Source organism: Pongo pygmaeus, chromosome 19 (assembly GCF_028885625.2).
Source record: "Pongo pygmaeus isolate AG05252 chromosome 19, NHGRI_mPonPyg2-v2.0_pri, whole genome shotgun sequence".
In the NCBI taxonomy this organism is placed as follows: domain Eukaryota; kingdom Metazoa; phylum Chordata; class Mammalia; order Primates; family Hominidae; genus Pongo; species Pongo pygmaeus.
The window spans coordinates 47,948,433-47,965,180 of NC_072392.2; the positions used below are offsets into that span (position 1 = coordinate 47,948,433).

At 45.9% G+C, this 16,748-nt stretch overlaps 1 protein-coding gene across 1 annotated transcript in view; it reads left to right on the forward strand.

Moving 5' to 3' along the window:
• The first annotated feature begins 6,079 nt into the window (after positions 1 to 6,079).
• Positions 6,080 to 16,748, forward strand: part of CRLF3 (cytokine receptor like factor 3) — a 49,896-nt gene continuing 39,227 nt past the window's right edge. The window contains exon 1 of the mRNA XM_054459955.2: positions 6,080 to 6,331. Within this exon, the coding sequence (XP_054315930.1) occupies positions 6,203 to 6,331 (129 nt within the window). The 5' untranslated portion in view covers positions 6,080 to 6,202. The remainder of the gene's footprint in view (positions 6,332 to 16,748) is intronic.

The following is a 16,748-nucleotide window of genomic DNA, read 5'->3' on the forward strand; positions in this document are numbered from 1 at the left end:
TCCTTGGTAAATTAGCTCTTTTTTTTTTTTACGTTAAAGTTGCAATTACATTAAATATAGCATGTTACATTTGTTTGAGTGCATCGTTTTTAGTGTTGTTGTTTGTTTGCTTGACACGGAGTCTCCCTCTGTTGCGCCAGGCTGAAGTGTAGTGGCACGATCTCGAATCACCGCAATCTCCGCCTCCCGGGTTCAAGCGATTCTCCTGCGTCAGCCTCCCGAGTAGCTAAGACTACTACAGGCGCGTGCCACCATGCAGGACTAATTTTTGTATTGTAGTAGAGATGGGGTTTCGCCATGTTGGCCAGGCTGGTCTCGAACTCCTGACCTCAGGTTATCTGCTCAACTCGGTTTCCCAAAGTGCTGGGATTCCAGGCTTGAGCCACTGCGTCCGGCACTGCGCCCCACCAGCAACTTGCTGGGTTTCTTTTTTTTTTTTTTTTTTTTGAGATGGAGTCTTTCTCTGTCACCCAGGCTAGAGTGCAGTGGTGCAATCTCTGCTCGCTGCAACCTCCACCTCCCCTGTTCAAGCGATTCTCCTGCCTCAGCCTCCTAAGTAGCTGGGACTACAGGTGCGTACCACCATGCCCAGCTAATTGTATTTTTAAGAGACAGGGTTTCGCCATCTTGGCCAGGCTGGTCTGGAACTCCTGGCCTCAGGTGATCCACCTGCCTTGGCCTCCCAAAGTGCTGAGATTACAGGAGTGAGCCACTGTGCCCAGCCAATTTGCTTTTTTTCACTCAACTTTTTTTTGAGACGGAGTCTGGCTCTGTCGCCCAGGCTGGAATGCAATGGCGCGATCTTGGCTCACTGCAACCTCCACCTCTCAGGTTCAAGCGATTCTCCTACCTCAGCCTCCTGAGTAGCTGGGATTACAGGCTCGTGCCATCATGCCTGGCTATTTTTTTTTTTTGTATTTTTAGTAGAGATGGGTCACCATGTAGGTCAGGCTGGTCTTGAACTCCTGACCTTGTGATCCGCCCACCTGGGCCTCCCAGAGTGCTGGGATTACAGGCGTGAGCCACCACACCCGGCCTCACTCAACATTTTTTTCAAAAGCCATCCATGATACATATAGATTTGATTCATTCCCTTTCTTTCCTGAGCATTCTATCTATGCAACACATTTTATTTAGTCATTTCCTTATTATTATCATTTTTGTTGTTGTTGTTTTGTTTTTGTGTTTGAGACAGGGTCTCACTATGTCACCAAGCTTGAGTGCAGTGGCATGATCTCTGCTCACTGCAGCCTCAAACTTCTGGACTCAAGCAATCCTCCCACTTCAGCCTCCCAAGTAGCTGGGACTACAGGAGTGCGCCACCACGCCTGGCTAATTTTTTGTATTTGGAGAGAAGAGGTTTGGCCATGTTGCCCAGGTTGTATTATTATTATTTTTTTGAGACAGGGTCTCACTCTGTCACCCAGGCTGGAGTGCAGTAGCGTGATCACTGCTCACTGCAGCCTCCACATCCTTGGCTCAAGAGATCCTCCCACCTCAACCTCCCAATTTGCTGGGACAACACGTTCGCCATAATGCCCGGCTAATTTTTGTATTTTCTGTAGAGACAGGGTTTTGCCATGTTGCCCAGGCTGGTCTGGAACTTCCTGGGCTCAAGCAATCCTCCCTCCTTGGCCTTCCAAAGTGCTGGGACTGCAGGTGAGCCACCTGTATCCATTTCCTTACTGATGAATATTTAAATTGTCTCCAATTTTCTGTTATTCAAATGCTGAGGCAATGAACAGTCTTGTCCATGTTTTCTTCAACACGTGTAATGTTTCTCTAGGATTCACATCTAGAAATGAGATTGTTGGGTTGTATAGGGTGTTCTCTAGTGCTTTTTATTCTTCTGAGTTACAAAGCATTTAAACTGCATTAAGTTGTTAAGCATTTCCACTGAGTATTTTTAGATACATAGTATTTTACCCACCCTTATTTAGGAGCTCATGGCTTTTATCAATTTTAATCTAAATGAACTCTCACATTGTAAAGCAATTCATAGTTTACAGAGTACCCATGTCATTTTAGATTATCTTCCCCATCTGTCTAACACCTACTTTTAAAAATCGTTATTGTTGGCTGGGCGGGGTGGCTCACACCTGTAATCCCAGCACTTTGGGAGGCCAAGGTGGGAGGATCACCTTAGGTCATGAGTTCGAGACCAGCCTGACCAACATAGTGAAAAACTCGTCTCTACTAAAAATACAAAATTAGCTGGGGGTGGTGGCGCACGCCTGTAATCCTAGCTACTCAGGAGGCTGAGAATCACTTGAACCCGGGAGGCAGAGGTCACAGTTAGCCGATATCGCGCCACTGCACTCCAGCCTGGATGACATGAGAGTGAGACTCTGTCTCAAAAAAATTAAAGGAAGAAAATAAAGAAAAAATATGGGTGGGGCATGGTGGCTCAGGCCTGTAATCAGAGCACTTTGGAAGACCAAGGCAGGGAACTGCTTGAGCCCAGGAGTTCTAGATCAGCCTGGGAAACATACAGAGACCCTGCCTCTACAAAAAAAAAATTTAAGGCTGAGGCCAGGAGCAGTGGCTCACAACTATAATCCCAGCACTTTGGGAGACTGAGGCAGGTGGATCATCTGAAGTCAGGAGTTCAAGATCAGCCTGGCCAACATGGGGAAACCCCCTCGCTACTAAAACTACAAAAATTAATGGGAGTGGTGGCTCACGGCTGTAGTCCTTGCTACTCGGGAGGCTGAGGCAGGAGAATTGCTTGAACCCGGGAGGTGGAGGTTGCAGTGAGCCAAGTTCCTGCCACAGCACTCCAGCCTGGGTAGCAGAGCAAGACTCCATCTCAAAAAAAAAAAAAAAAAAAAAAAATTAAGACTGGGTGCAGTGGCTCACGCCTGTAATCCCAACACTTGGAGGCCAAGGCGATGGATTGCTCGAGGTTAGGAGTTCAAGACCAGCCTGGCCAACTTGGTGAAATCCCATGTCTAATAAAATACAAATATTAGAGCCAGTCGTGGTGGCTCATGCCTGTAATCCCAGCACTTTGGGATGCTGAGGCCAGCAGATCACAAGGTCAGGAGTTCAAGGCCAGGCTGACCAACATAGTGAAATCCCATCTCTACTAAAAATACAAAAAATTAGCTGGTGGCCAGGGCCTGTAATCCCAGCTACTCAGGAGAATGGGGCAGGAGAATCGCTTGAACCAGGGAGGCGGAGGTTGCAATGAGCCGAGATCGTGCCACTGTACTCCAGGCTGGGTGACAGTGCAGGACTCCATCTCAAAAAAACAAAAACAAAAAAAGAAAACACAAAAATTAGCTGGGTGTGGTGGTGGGCGCCTGTAATCCCAGCTACTGTTGAGGCTATGGCAGGAGAATTGCTTGAATTCAGGAGGTGGAGGTTGCAGTGAGCCGAGATGGTGCCACTACACTCCAGCCTGGGCAACAGAGGGAGACTCTGTCTCAAACAAACAAACAAACAAACAAAAATTTAAAAAGTATCTGGGTCTTCTGGCAGGTGTCTATAATCCTACCTACTAGGCAGACTGAGGTGGGAGAATCGTTTGAGCCCAGGAGATCAAGGGTGCAGTGAGCCCTGATTGTGTCACTGCACTCCAGCCTGTGTAACAGGTGACAGGCAAGCCCCTGTCTCAAAAAAAAAGCTGGAATGAAAGGTGAAGTCAGAGAGCAAAAAATTGTCAACTATGTGTCCAGTACAGTTAGGAGCGTTCTTTTTCTTTTTTTTTTTTTTTGAGACGGAGTCTTGCTCTGTCGCTCAGACTGGAGTGCAGTGGCACTATCTCAGCTCACTGCAACCTCTGCCTCCTGGGTTCAAGCAATTCTCCTGCCTCAGCCTCCTGAGTAGCTGGGATTACAGGTGCGCGCCACCACCATGCCCAGCTAATTTTTTGTATTTTTAGTAGAGATGAGGTTTCACCCTGTTAGTCAGGCTGTTCTCGAACTCCTGACCTCGTGATCCACCCACCTTGGCCTCCCAAAGTGCTGGGATTACAAGCATGAGCCACCACGCCCAGCCCAGTTAGGAGCTTTCTGAGAAGAGGTTGGAGACAGGAGAGGGAAAAAGCCTTTGCTGAACAGATGACCAACGTATTCTGATCTGAATCCAACTCTCTGGTTATAACTTGATTTTCCAGCTATTGTGATATTTTTCAACAATTATATTTCTATTATAAATAAATTGGCAAGCTGCTCAGTTTGTTTCTTGTAAGTCCTATTAGCAAGAGTCTGTCCCCTGGAATCCTCTGGGTACACTTGAAAAGTCAGTTCTGGACCAATGTGATGCCATGGAGATATCTCTGTAAAACCCTGTCTGATGGCTAGCTGACATCTACTTCTAAACCAGCTTCCTCGAGAGCATTTACCCTTTAGGAATTCATGCTCTAAATTTAAAAACAATGCATCTAAAAATGTCAAGTCTAGGGGTAAGCAGTTTTAGAATATTTCCTTCAATTTTCTTATTTGTTTTGTTTTTGGGTATAGTATAGATGTATTAGATACACACTTTCTTGCCTTCCATCAGACTCAGAAAACAAAGTTGAATGAGACCAAGATTCGTGTCTTGGTTTTGTGGAAGTTTTCCTTGTAATTTTACTTATTTATTTATTTATTTTTATTTTTATAGACATAGGGTCTTGTTATGTTACCCAGGTTGGTCTCTAACTCCTAGGCTTAAGGAATCCTCCCACCTCAGCATCCTGAATTGCTGGGACCACAGGAGGGCGCCACCACCCGCGGCTAATTTTTTTTTTTTAATCTTTTTGTAGAGAGGAGGTCTCCTGCTGCAAAGGCTGGTCTCCAACTCCTGGGCTCAAGCAATCCTCCCGACTCAGCTTCCCAAGATTACTGGTGTGAGCCACCATGCCCTGCCCATAAGGTTTTGTTACATACAGTCACACCTAATTGTGACAGATACCTTCTGGTCTGGCAAGCCCAAGCCCAGCTTATTCACTACGGTCCTTACAGATAACACTTGCCAACACCCTTCTTGGACTTGTGCCAGAATTGCCGTCCTGCTGGTCATCTCTTGGGCCTCTCTCTTGGATCCCCCATTCGTCCACGAGCTTCTGGGTGGTGACACCTGGGTTTTGTTGCTGTTTTTTGAGACCGAGTCTCGCTTTGTTGCCCAGGTTGGAGTGCAGTGGCACAATCTTGGCTCACTGCAACCTCTGCCTCCCGGTTCAAGCAATTATCCTGCCTCAGCCCTCGAGTAGCTGGGATTATAGGCGCCCACCACCACACCCGGCTAATTTTTGTATTTTTAGTAGAGATGAGGTTTCACCAGGTTGGCCATGGCTGCTCTTGAACTTCTGATCTCAGTGATCCACCCGTCTCGGCCTCCCAAAGTGCTGGGATTACAGGCTTGAGCCACCGCTCCGCGCTGACACCTGGGTCTTGGTAACCTCACCTAAGGCCTGTTCTGCTCTGAAGGACCAGAGCTTTTGTCATCAGATCTGGGCTCAAATCCTGCGGCTTGGACCTGTCGATTTGCTACTTTTTAAAATTTTTAATTTAAAAAAAGTATTTCTTATTTAGAGACAGGGTCTCGCTCTGTCGCCCAGGCTGGAGTGCAGTGGCTCCATCACAGCTCACTGCAGCCTCGGCTCCCGGGCTCAAGCGATCCACTGGGACCACAGGCGTGCTCCACTACGTGTTGCTAGTAGTAGCAGTAGTAGTAGTAGTAATAGTAATAGCAGTAGTATTTTTGGTGAGAGAGGGTTTCGCCGTGTTGCCCAGGCTGGTCTCGAACTCCAGAGCTCAAGGGATCCGCCCGCCTCGGCCTCCCAAAGTGCTGGGACTGCAGGCGTAGAGCCACCGCGCCGGGCCGATTCCCCCCTTTATCCCTCAATTTCCTCGTCTGAGCAATGGAGATACAGGTAGGGCTGAAGGTCAGGCAAGAATGCGATGAGCTGTGAGAAGCACTTGGCAAGGTGCTGGTTATCAACCTTGGCAGGCCTCAGCACGTTTCCCAAGGAGGCCCAACCAGCAGCGCTGTGCCGCAGCACGGAAGAGGCGGGATGAGCCGCGGGGCGGGCGGCGCTGGGACCCGGACGCCACCCGCGCGAGGCGCCGCCGTGCGCCCGTCAATCAAGGTCGCCGTGGGGCGTGGCGCGGCGGGGCGGGGCGGTGCTTCCGCCTGCGCGAGGCCGCGCCGGGCCGCTCGGAGGCGCCCGGTACAGTCGGGAACCCGCGCTAGGTGTCGCCGGCCGCGCGGCCAGATGAGGGGGGCGATGGAGCTGGAACCTGAGCTGCTGCTGCAGGAGGCCCGCGAGAACGTGGAGGCAGCGCAGAGCTACCGGCGGGAGCTGGGTCACCGGCTTGAGGGGCTGCGGGAGGCGCGGAGGCAGGTCGGAGGGCCACACCCACAGGGGCGCTGTGGGCCCGGGGGTGGCGCGGGTGCCGGGCGAAGGCAGGGAGGGCTTTGAGGGGTGGGAGTGTCCGAAAACTCTGCAGTAGGGAAGAGGCATTCATTTGAAAGGAGACCTAGTGGAGTCTGGGAACGGGGAAGGTGGGAGTTGAGGAGGTCGTAAGGGGAAGTTTTGGGGGTGGAGGGAGGGTGTGAGGAGCGTTCACTAAACTGTGGGGCAGCGATGGGAGTAGCGGTGGCGTCCGAAGTTTGGGACCAGAGCAGAATCCGAGGGGGTCATGCGGGTAGTGATGACTCGGGGGAGGAGGAGACTATTTGGTAAAACCTGCGGTAGGTAGACATTGATTTTAGAGAGCCTGAGGAAAAGGTGGGACAGTGACCTGGGAGAGCTGAAAGTGGAGACAAAATGGATATTGGAAGGGGAGGACTAAGGGGCGAGAGTGAGGGAGAGGTAGGGATTGAGAAGCAGTAGCGTTGACACTAAATAAATGCGGTTAATGCCTGAATAATATGTCATACGATCTTGAATGCTTTTTAAAAAATCATTTAGAGTAATCCCGTTCTAGAAGGTTTAAAATTTAAGGTGAAGGTGAAGCTATGTTGGAAGAGCAGAAGGAAAATGGTTTCATTTTCCTTGAGAGAGGGAATACAAAGGTATAGAGAAATGGAAAAATAGATTTTAAGAGAGGAGTGCTGAAAGGAAAAGCTAAATATAATTTCAAGGGGTGCAGTTATCTGTTTCACAGGGCAAGAGTTATCAAAGATACAGGAAAGCCATATGGTTTCTCTATAGCCTCGAACATATATAAAGATATAACCCGCTGCCAATTGGAGATAGGACGGATAATCTTCAGACTACTATTAACGCAACTGCTTAAGAAGTGCTTATTGAGTGAGTGGGATTCCATCTGAATTTCTCTGGGTCATACTTGATATTAATCTAGATGGTCGTCTTAGCACTTCCTTGCTGCATAGAACCTGAAAATGGTAGAAAAGTGCTGTGCTAACAGTGTCTTTGGATATTCTCATCATTAACGACTCAACATGTTTTGGGTTTTTTATATATATATATAAAACATATACAAACATATATAAGTATGTATATATATAATCTGGTTTTTTTTGAGACGGAGTCTCGCTGTGTCGCTCAGGGTGGAGTGCAGTGGCACTATCTCGGCTCACTGCAACAACCTCCGCCTCCCGGGTTCAAGCGATTCTCCCGCCTCAGCCTCCTGAGTAGCTGGGATTACATGTCTGCGCCACCACACCCGGCTAATTTTTGTATTTTTAGTAGAGGGGAGGTTTCACCAAGTTGGCCAGGATGATCTTGAACTCCTGACCTCATGATCCACCTGCCTCAGCCTCCCAAAGTGCTGGGATTGCAGACGTGAGCCACCGCGCCCGGCCGAGTTTTATATATTTAAAAATATTTGTAAAGCCAGTGTAGGCCAGACATCATTTGTATTTTAGTAGCGAAACCGGAAGCAGAATCTAGATATGATTATGCTGATTTGGTGAATACTTTTCAAGGCCTTTCAATGCACTCATCTCTATTTCTCTTTGAAAATATCTGCATTATTCCTTCTGCTATTTTGAAATAGGGACTCTAGATGTAAAACATTGTATGAAAAGAAAGATATTAAAATACCATCTAACATTTCAGTCAGTTAAGATGTATTGTATTTGACCATGATTATTGTTTTTGTATTAGCAATTAAGAATCAAGAGTTGACACTAAATGAGTGAGTTTAGCACCTGGGAGTAATTAATTTCTCTTGATATTGGATGCATTAAAAAAAAATCATGTGATTACACCCTAGATGATTCAGTATTCAATTTTCAAACCTATATTTTTTCAATTTTATATCCAACAATTTAAATACAGGACATGCTTTTCTGTAGTTTAGTTTATTATGAGCTTTGTTTTGTTTTGTTTTTGAGGACCATTGTCTTGGGCTTGAGACAGAAAACACTAAATGAACATCCATCACAATTAGGTTCCTGATGACATTGCCTTCTGACTAGACTGAGTAATAATGTAGTTCTCTTTTGTGAGTGTGAGTCTCTTTTGGGAATGTGTTTTGTGCCAGTGGCAGTTACAACAGCATATCTCGAAGCTAACTCTAGTGGATTGTGCATGTTTGGGTTTGTGGCATAAGTCCTCTGTCAACTTGCATTTTAAGGAAGGTCTGTGGTACAAAAATATTATCAAAATAAGCAGCTGCTTTTGTTTGGTGGTTTGGATATTTTTAGGTTTCCAGTCATTTTCAGAATAACTATGTAAAATATATGGCACTTTAGTCAAGGATTTTGCATGGGAGAAGCATGAGAAGAGCAGAGAGGAAGGGATGCCACCTGTTGTCTGTATTTTTTACTTGCTGATTTTATATCTTTTTGGCAGATGATTTATTTTCTTTTCTTTTTTTTTTTTTTGGTGGGGGTGCGGACAGGGTTTTGTTACATTTCCCAGGCTGGTCTCCAACTCCTGGGCTCAAAAGATCCTCCCACCTCTGCCTTCCGGTGATGGAATTACAGGTGTGAGCCACTGTGCTGCCGGGCATGTGACTTTTTTTATTGAGATATAATTCACACGCCGTAAAAGTCATGCCTTAAAGTTTACAATTCAGTGGTTTTTAGTATATTCATAGAGTTGTCCAACCATCACCAGTGTCTAATTCAAGTATACATTCATCCCCCCAAAAAGAACTCCTTAGCTGTCACTCCCACCTGGCAACCACAAAACTACTTTGTCTCTATGGATTTGCCTATTCTGGTCATTTCATATAAATGAACTCATACAGTATGTAGCCCCTTGAGACTGACTTCTTTGACTTAGAATAATGTTTCAAGGTTCATTGATGTGGTAGCATGTAACAGTACTTCAAACCTTTTTATGGCTGAATAATTGTTATGTGGATATACCACATTTTATTTATCCATTCATCAATTAATGGACATTTGGATTATTTCCACTTTGACTATTGTGAATAATGCTTCTATAAAGAATTTGTAGACAACTTTTTGTGTGGACATGTTTTCAGTTGTTTTAGAATATAGCTAGGAATGGGTGGATCACATGGTAACTTTTTGTTTAACCTTTTCAGAAACTCTTGGCATAATTTTTTTCTTTTCTTTTTTTTTTTTTTTGAGAGGACCTCACTCTGTCACCCAGGCTGGAGTGCAGTGGCACAATCTCGGCTCACTGCAAGCTCTGCCTCTCAGGCTCAAGTGATCCTCCCATCTCAGTGTGCCGAGTAGCTGGGACTACAGGCACGTGCCATCACACCTGGCTAATTTTTTGTATTTTTGGTAGAGATGGGTTTCGCCATGTTGTCCAGCCTCCTGGGCTCAGATGAACACCCACTTTGGCCTCCCAAAGTGTTGGGATTACAGGCTTGAGCCACCGCACCCAGCCTCTTTTTTTTTTGAGCCAGAGTCACCCAAGCTGGAGTGCAGTGGCATGATCAGAACTCACTGCAGCCTTGACTTCCTAGGTTCAAGCCATCCTCCTGTCTCAGATCCCCAAGTAGCTGGGGCTATAGGTACACACCACCACGCCTGCCTAATTTTGTTTAATTTTTTTAGTAGAGATGATGTCTTCTGTGTTTCCCAGACGGTTTTTTTTTTTTTTTTTTCTTTTTTTGAGAGAGTCTTGCTCTTTTGCCCAGGCTAGAGTGAAGTGGCACAATCTTGGCTCATTGCAACCTTCAGCTCACTGCAACCTCCGCCTCCTGGGTTCAAGAGATTCTCCTGCCTCAGCCTCGCGAATAGCTAGGATTACAGGCGTCTGCCACCATGTCCATCTACTTTTTGTATTTTTACTAGAGACAGGGTTTCACCATGTTGGCCAGGCTGGTCTCGAAGTCCTCACCTCAGGTGATCCTGCCCACCTCAGCCTCCCAAAATGCTGGGATTACCACCGTGCCTGGGTGAGCCACCGTGCCCAGCTGCCAGGCCGATTTCTAACTCCTGAGCTCAAGCAATCCTCTTGCCTCAGCCTCCCAAAGTACTGGTATTACAGGTGTGAGCCACTGCATCTGGCCTACCTTTTATCTTTGCTTTAGTTTCTTATCCTTTAAACTCTAGCATGAAATTTGTCTCATGTTGAGAAATCATGTTGTATGAACATTTAGAAGGAAGAAGAATAAAAATGTTTTTAAGTTATTCTGTCAAAACTGCCAACATGTAGCAGTTTCTCCTCTTGTGGTTAAGTTTGGGCTCTACCCTCTGTTTTCAGAGAAAAGGAAGTTCTGTGTAGGAATGCAAGGATTGTCTGTAACTCTTAATGCTTGAATAAGTTAAAGGCTAGAAAGCTGTTCATTGTCTTCAGGAAATCAGATAATGTTTACAGCCAACTTGGCCTAGCTGATGTTGAAATCATTAAGAATAGTTCTCTATAGCTCACTGGAATCCTTGGTACTAAGATGTAAATACCAAAGAAATTAACTCCCACTGTCCTTAAATATTCATTTGTTCATTCACTCAATAAATATTTATTGAGTGCCTACTGTAGGGCTGAGAAACTTCTAGGTCCTAGATTCTGTGTTCAAGGAAATAGATCACTGCCCTCACGGATTTATGCTTTCCTCTTTCCTTTGGTGGCTGATACTTAGGTTACTACCCCTAAAAACAAAACAAGTAAGAAAAATATAAGTTCTATTTATGTATTCATTTTTAGATTTCACTTCTATTATATCTTTCATCACTTGTCCTATTTCTACAGCATTGGCTTTTCTGTTTGTTATAAGTAGAGATCCAGCCTGGCCAATATGGTGAAACCCCGTCTCTACTAAAAAAATACAAATTAGCCAGGTGTGGTAGCAGGCACCTATAGTCCCAGCTACTCAGGAGGCTGAGGCAGGAGAATTGCTTGAGCCGGGGAGGCAGAGGTTGCAGTGAGCCAAGATCACACCACTGCACTCCAGCCTGGGCGACAGAGCGAGACTCCATCTCAAAAACAAAAACGTAAGTAGAGATAACTGATCAAAATGTCATGTAGTGATGTCAGCTGGCTACTCAGGCCTCAGAGTGGCACCACCTTGATGACATTGTCAAAGTCAGGGCCTGGTCTTTAATCTTTGTAAGTCCAAAAACTTCATCTTTGTACATTATCAAAGGGGAATTAGTTGAGGTACTGGAGGTGTCTACAGTGAGAAATGCCAGTATTTTAGTCTGTGTGTTCTAGTTTACTCTATAAAATGACTATGTTGGCTTTCATGTACCTTTTGGTATTCTGATTCAGTATTTCTCAGGACACTGACAAAAGCAAGTCTCTGCTCCTTCAAGAGCAAATGGTAAGATCCTGGTACCTAATTAAGATACTAGTTGGTGGCTGGGCACAGTGGCTCACGCCTGTAATCCCAGCACTTTGGGAGGCCGAGGCGGGTGGATCACATGAGATCAGAAGTTTGAGACCAGCCTTCAACATGGCAAAACTCTGTCTCTACTAAAAATATTTAAAAAATTAGCCAGGTGTGGTGGCATGCACCTGTAATTCCAGCTACTCTGGAGGCTGAGGCAGGAGAATTGCTTTTACCTGGGAGGCAGAGGTTGCAGTGAGCTAAGATGGCACCACTGCACTCCAGCCTCAGCAACAGAAGAAGATTGTCTCAAAAAAAAAAAAAAAAAACACTCAAAAGTTATTTCAAAAAACCAAGACAGGAAGTCTCAGTAGCTTAGCAAAGAAAAGAAAGCTGTTGGCCAGGCGTGGTGGCTCATGCCTATAATCCCAGCATTTTGGGAGGCCGAGGCAGGCGGATCACCTGAGGTCAGGAGTTTGAGACAAGCCTGACCCATACGATGAAAACCTATCTTTACTAAAAATACAAAAATTAGCCGGGTGTGGTGGTGGGCGCCTGTAATCTCAGCTACTCGGGAGGCTGAGGCAAGAGAATTGCTTGAACCCAGGAGACGGAGGTTGCGGTGAGCCGAGATCATGCCACTGCACTCCAGCCTGGGCAACAGGAGTGAAACTGTCTCAAAAAAAAAAAAAAGGAAAAGAAAAGAAAGCCGTTATTGCTCCTTTTATCTCCCACTTCCCCTTCTGTTACCCATTTTGAAAACACTACAAAAATCTGAGTATAATTTGTTACAGTAGTAGTATTTAAAGTGTCCCTATTATAGTATTCTAAGAAAAGTTTAAATCCAGATACAGGGAAAACCAAGAACAGATGAAATTTTTTTTTTTTTTAAATGAAGTTTCTCTCTTGTCGCCCAGGCTGGAGTGCAATGGCGCAATCTTGGCTCACTGCAACCTCCACCTCCCAGGTTCAAGCAATTCTCTTGCCTCAGCCTCCCGAGTACCTGGGATTACAGGTGCCCGCCACCACGCCCAGCTAGTTTTTGTATTTTTAGTAGAGACGGGGTTTCACCATGGTGAAAGCTGGTCTCAAACTCCTGACCTCAGGTGATCCGCCCATCTCAGCCTCCCAAAGTGCTGGAATTACAGGCGTGAGCTACCACACTCAGCCCAGATGAAATAGTTTTAAAATAACCTATAATTCTACTACTTACAGACAACTGCAGTTAACTTTTTTTTTTTTTTTTTTTGGATGGAGTCTCACTCTGTCGCCAGGCTGGAGTGCAGTGGCGCCATCTCGGCTCATTGCAACCTCTGCCTCCTGGGTTCAAGCCATTCTCCTGCCTCAGCCTCCTGAGTAGCTGGGACTACAGGCGCCTGCCACCACGCCCAGCTAATTTTTGTATTTTCAGTAGAGATGGGGTTTCACCATGTTGGCCAGGATGGTCTCCATCTGTTGACCTCATGATCCACCTTCCTCGGCCTCCCAAAGTGCTGGGATTACAGGCTTGAGCCACCCTGCCCGGCCTGCAGTTAACATTTTGATGTATCTTTCTATATATACTATTCTGCAAAGTTGAGAGACTACTGTATATGCAACTTTGTATCAATTTTTAATTTTTATAAACATTATAAGCATTTTGTTAGCATTATAAGAATTTTGGTAACATCATAAGCATTTACAAGAATATTTTTCCCATGCAAAGCTTTTTTTTTTTAAGACGGTCTCACTTTGTCACCCAGACTGGAGTGCAGTGGCACCACCTTGGTTCACTGCAACCTCCACCTCCCGGGTTCAAGCGATTCTCCTGCCTCAGCCTCCCGAGTAGCTGGGATTATAGGCGCATGCCACCACACCCAGCTCATTTTTTGTATTTTTAGTAGAAGGAGGTTTCACCATGTTGCCCAGGCTGGTCTTGAACTCCTGAGCTCAGGCTGTCCACCCACCTTGGCCTCAAAAAGTGCTAGGATTACAAGCGTAAGCCACTGCGCCTGTCCCACAGCCTCATTTTTAATGCAGAGGTGGAGTCTATTGTAGATATTTAAAGGAACATTTGTTGGTGGTAGGTTGCAATGTATTGATTCTGGCACCCCAAAATACTGGAAGCAAAACTAATTGCAAATAAGGGTGGTAAAAATAAAAGCCACACATATACAGTCAAAACAACAGAGATATATTCTCAGAAATGTGTCATTGGGCAATTTTGTCATTGTACAAACCTAGATGGTATCATCTGCTACACACCTAGGCTGTATGGTATATTCTATTGCTCCTAGGGTACAAGTCTGTACAGCATGTTACTATACTGAATACTGTAGATAGTTGTAACATAATTGTAAGTGTGTATCTAAACATAGAAAAGGTGCAGTAGGCATTGCTGGGTCACACTTGTAGTCCCAGCACTTTGAGAGGCCAAGCAGGGAGGATCTCTTGAGCCCAGAAGTTTGAGACAGTCTGGGCAATATAGGGAGACCCCCATCTCCACAAAGAAATTAAAAATTAGCCAGGTGTGGTGGTGCATGCCTGTGGTCCTAGCCACTCGGGAGGCAAAGGTGAGAGGATTTATTGAGCCCAGGAGGCTGAGGGTGCAGTAAGCCATGATCACACCACTGTACTCCAGCCTCGACAACAGAACTAGACCCTGTCTCAAAAAGAAAGAAGATACAGTAAAAACATAAAAATATAGTAATATAATCTTATGGGACTACCATTATGTATGTGATTGTCATTGTCCAAAACATCATTATGTGATGCTTGGCTGTATTTGTTTGCAAAAGACCACATATTTATATTGGTTTTTGAGTCAATCTTTTCACCAATAAATCTTTTCACAAGTTGTCCTTTTTTTTTTTTTTTTTTTTGAGATGGAGTCTTGCTCTGTCACCCAGGCTAGAGTGCAGTGGTGCGATCTCGGCTCACTGCAACCTCTGCCTTCTGGGTTCGAGTGATTCTCCCACCTCAACCTCCCGAGTAGCTGTGACTACAGGTGCATGCCACCATGCCTGGCTAGTTTTTCTATTTTTAGTGGAGACGGAGTTTCACCATATTTGCCAGGCTGGTCTCGAACTCCTGACCTCGTGATCTGCCCGCCTTGGCCTCCCAGAGTGTTGGGATTACAGGCGTGAGCCACCATGCCCGGCCTACAAATTGTCTTTTTTTTTTTTTTTTAAAACTCTTTATTTCCTGAGCAACACCGATGTACAGAAATCATCTTTAAATATGGTACTCTGAAAGCTGCTGGTTGAGTTTAAAACTCCCCAGAAATATAGAAGGAGGTCAAGGAGAATTAAAACGAGCCATTCTGGCCGGGCTGGGTGGGTCACGCCTGTAATCCCAGGACTTCGGGAGGCTGAGGCGGGCAGATCACCTGAGGTCAGGAGTTCGAGACCAGCCTGGCCAACACGGTGAAACCCCGTCTCTACTAAAAATACAAAAAAGTTAGGTGGGTGTGGTGGTGCACCTGTAATGCCAGCTGCTCAGGAGGCTGAGGCAAGAGAATTGCTTGAACCTGGGGGTCGGAGGTTGCAGTGAGTCGAGATTGCGCCACTGCACTTCAGCCTGGGCAACAGAGTGGGACTCCATCTCAAAAAAAAAAAAAAGAAAAAAAAAGAAACTAGCCATTTTCTGGTCAGGCATGGTGGTTTACTCCTGTAATACCAGCACTTTGGGATGGCAAGTTGGGTGGATTACCTGAGGTCAGGATTTCAAGACCAGCCTGGCCAACATGGTGAAACCCCATCTCTACTAAAAATACAAAAAGTTGGCCAGGCGCAATGGCTCACACCTGTAATCCCAGCACTTTGGGAGGCCAAGGCGGGTGGATCACCTGAGGTCAGGAGTTCGAGACCAGCCTGGCCAACACGGTGAAACCCCGTCTCTACTAAAACTTCAAAAATTAGCCAGGCCTGGTGGTGGGTGCTTGTAATCCCAGCTACTCGGGAGGCTGAGGCAGGAGAATTGCTTGAACCTGGGAGGCAGAGGTTGCACAGAGCCAAGATTGCGCCACTGCATTCCAGCTTGGGCAACAGTGCAAGACTTCATCTCAAAAAAAAAAAAAAGAAAAAAGAAAGAAAAAAATGTGTGTGAATGTTATAGAGGTATATTTTTGTGTGTAGATTTTTTTTTTTTTTTAAAGACAGAGTTTCGCACTTGTTGCCCAGGCTGGAGTGCAATGGCGCAATATTGGCTCACAGCAACCTCTGCCTCCCGGGGGTTCAAGTGATTCTCCTCCTTCAGCCTTCCGGGTAGCTGGGATTACAAGCATGCGCCATCACACCCGGCTAATTTTGTATTTTTAGTAGAGATGGGGTTTCACCATGTTGGTCAGGCTGGTCTCAAACTCCCGACCTCAGGTGATCCACCTGCCTCGACCTCCCAAAGTGCTGGGATTACAGGCATGAGCCACCATGCCCGGCAATTTTGTTTTAGTGTAGATTGTAATGTATACAATTTTGATGGAGAACTATTTTTTTTTTTGAGGTGGAGTCTTGCTCTGTCACCCAGGCTGGAGTGCAGTGGCACGATCTCAGCTCAGTGTAACCTCTGCCTCCCGGGTTCAAGCAATTCTCCTGCCTCAGCCTCCCGAGTAGCTGGGATTACAGGCTCCCACCACCACGCTCGGCTAACTTTTTTGTATTTTTAGTAGAGACGGGGTTTTGCCGTACTGGCCAGGCTGGTCTCCCAACTCCTGACCTTAGGTGATCTGCCTGCCTTGGCATCACAAAATGCTGGAATTACAGGCATGAGACACTGCTCCTGGCCAATAACTATTCTTATTGCTATAAATCTGGTAAAGAATATGACTAATTTGTCATCTAAAAAGCCAAACAAATATATGACAGCCTTTTGTTGTTATTACTATTATTATTATTTTTTCGAGACGGAGTCTTGCTCTGTCACCCAGGCTGGAGTGCAGTGTCTCAGTCTCGGCTCACTGCAACCTCTGCCTCCTGGATTCAAGCAATTCTTCTGTCTCATCCTCCCAAGTATCTGGGATTACAGGCGTGCGCCACCAAGGCCAGCTAATTTTTGTATTTTTAATAGAGACGAGGTTTCACTGTGTTGGCCAGGCTGGTTTTGAACTCCTGGCCTCAAGTG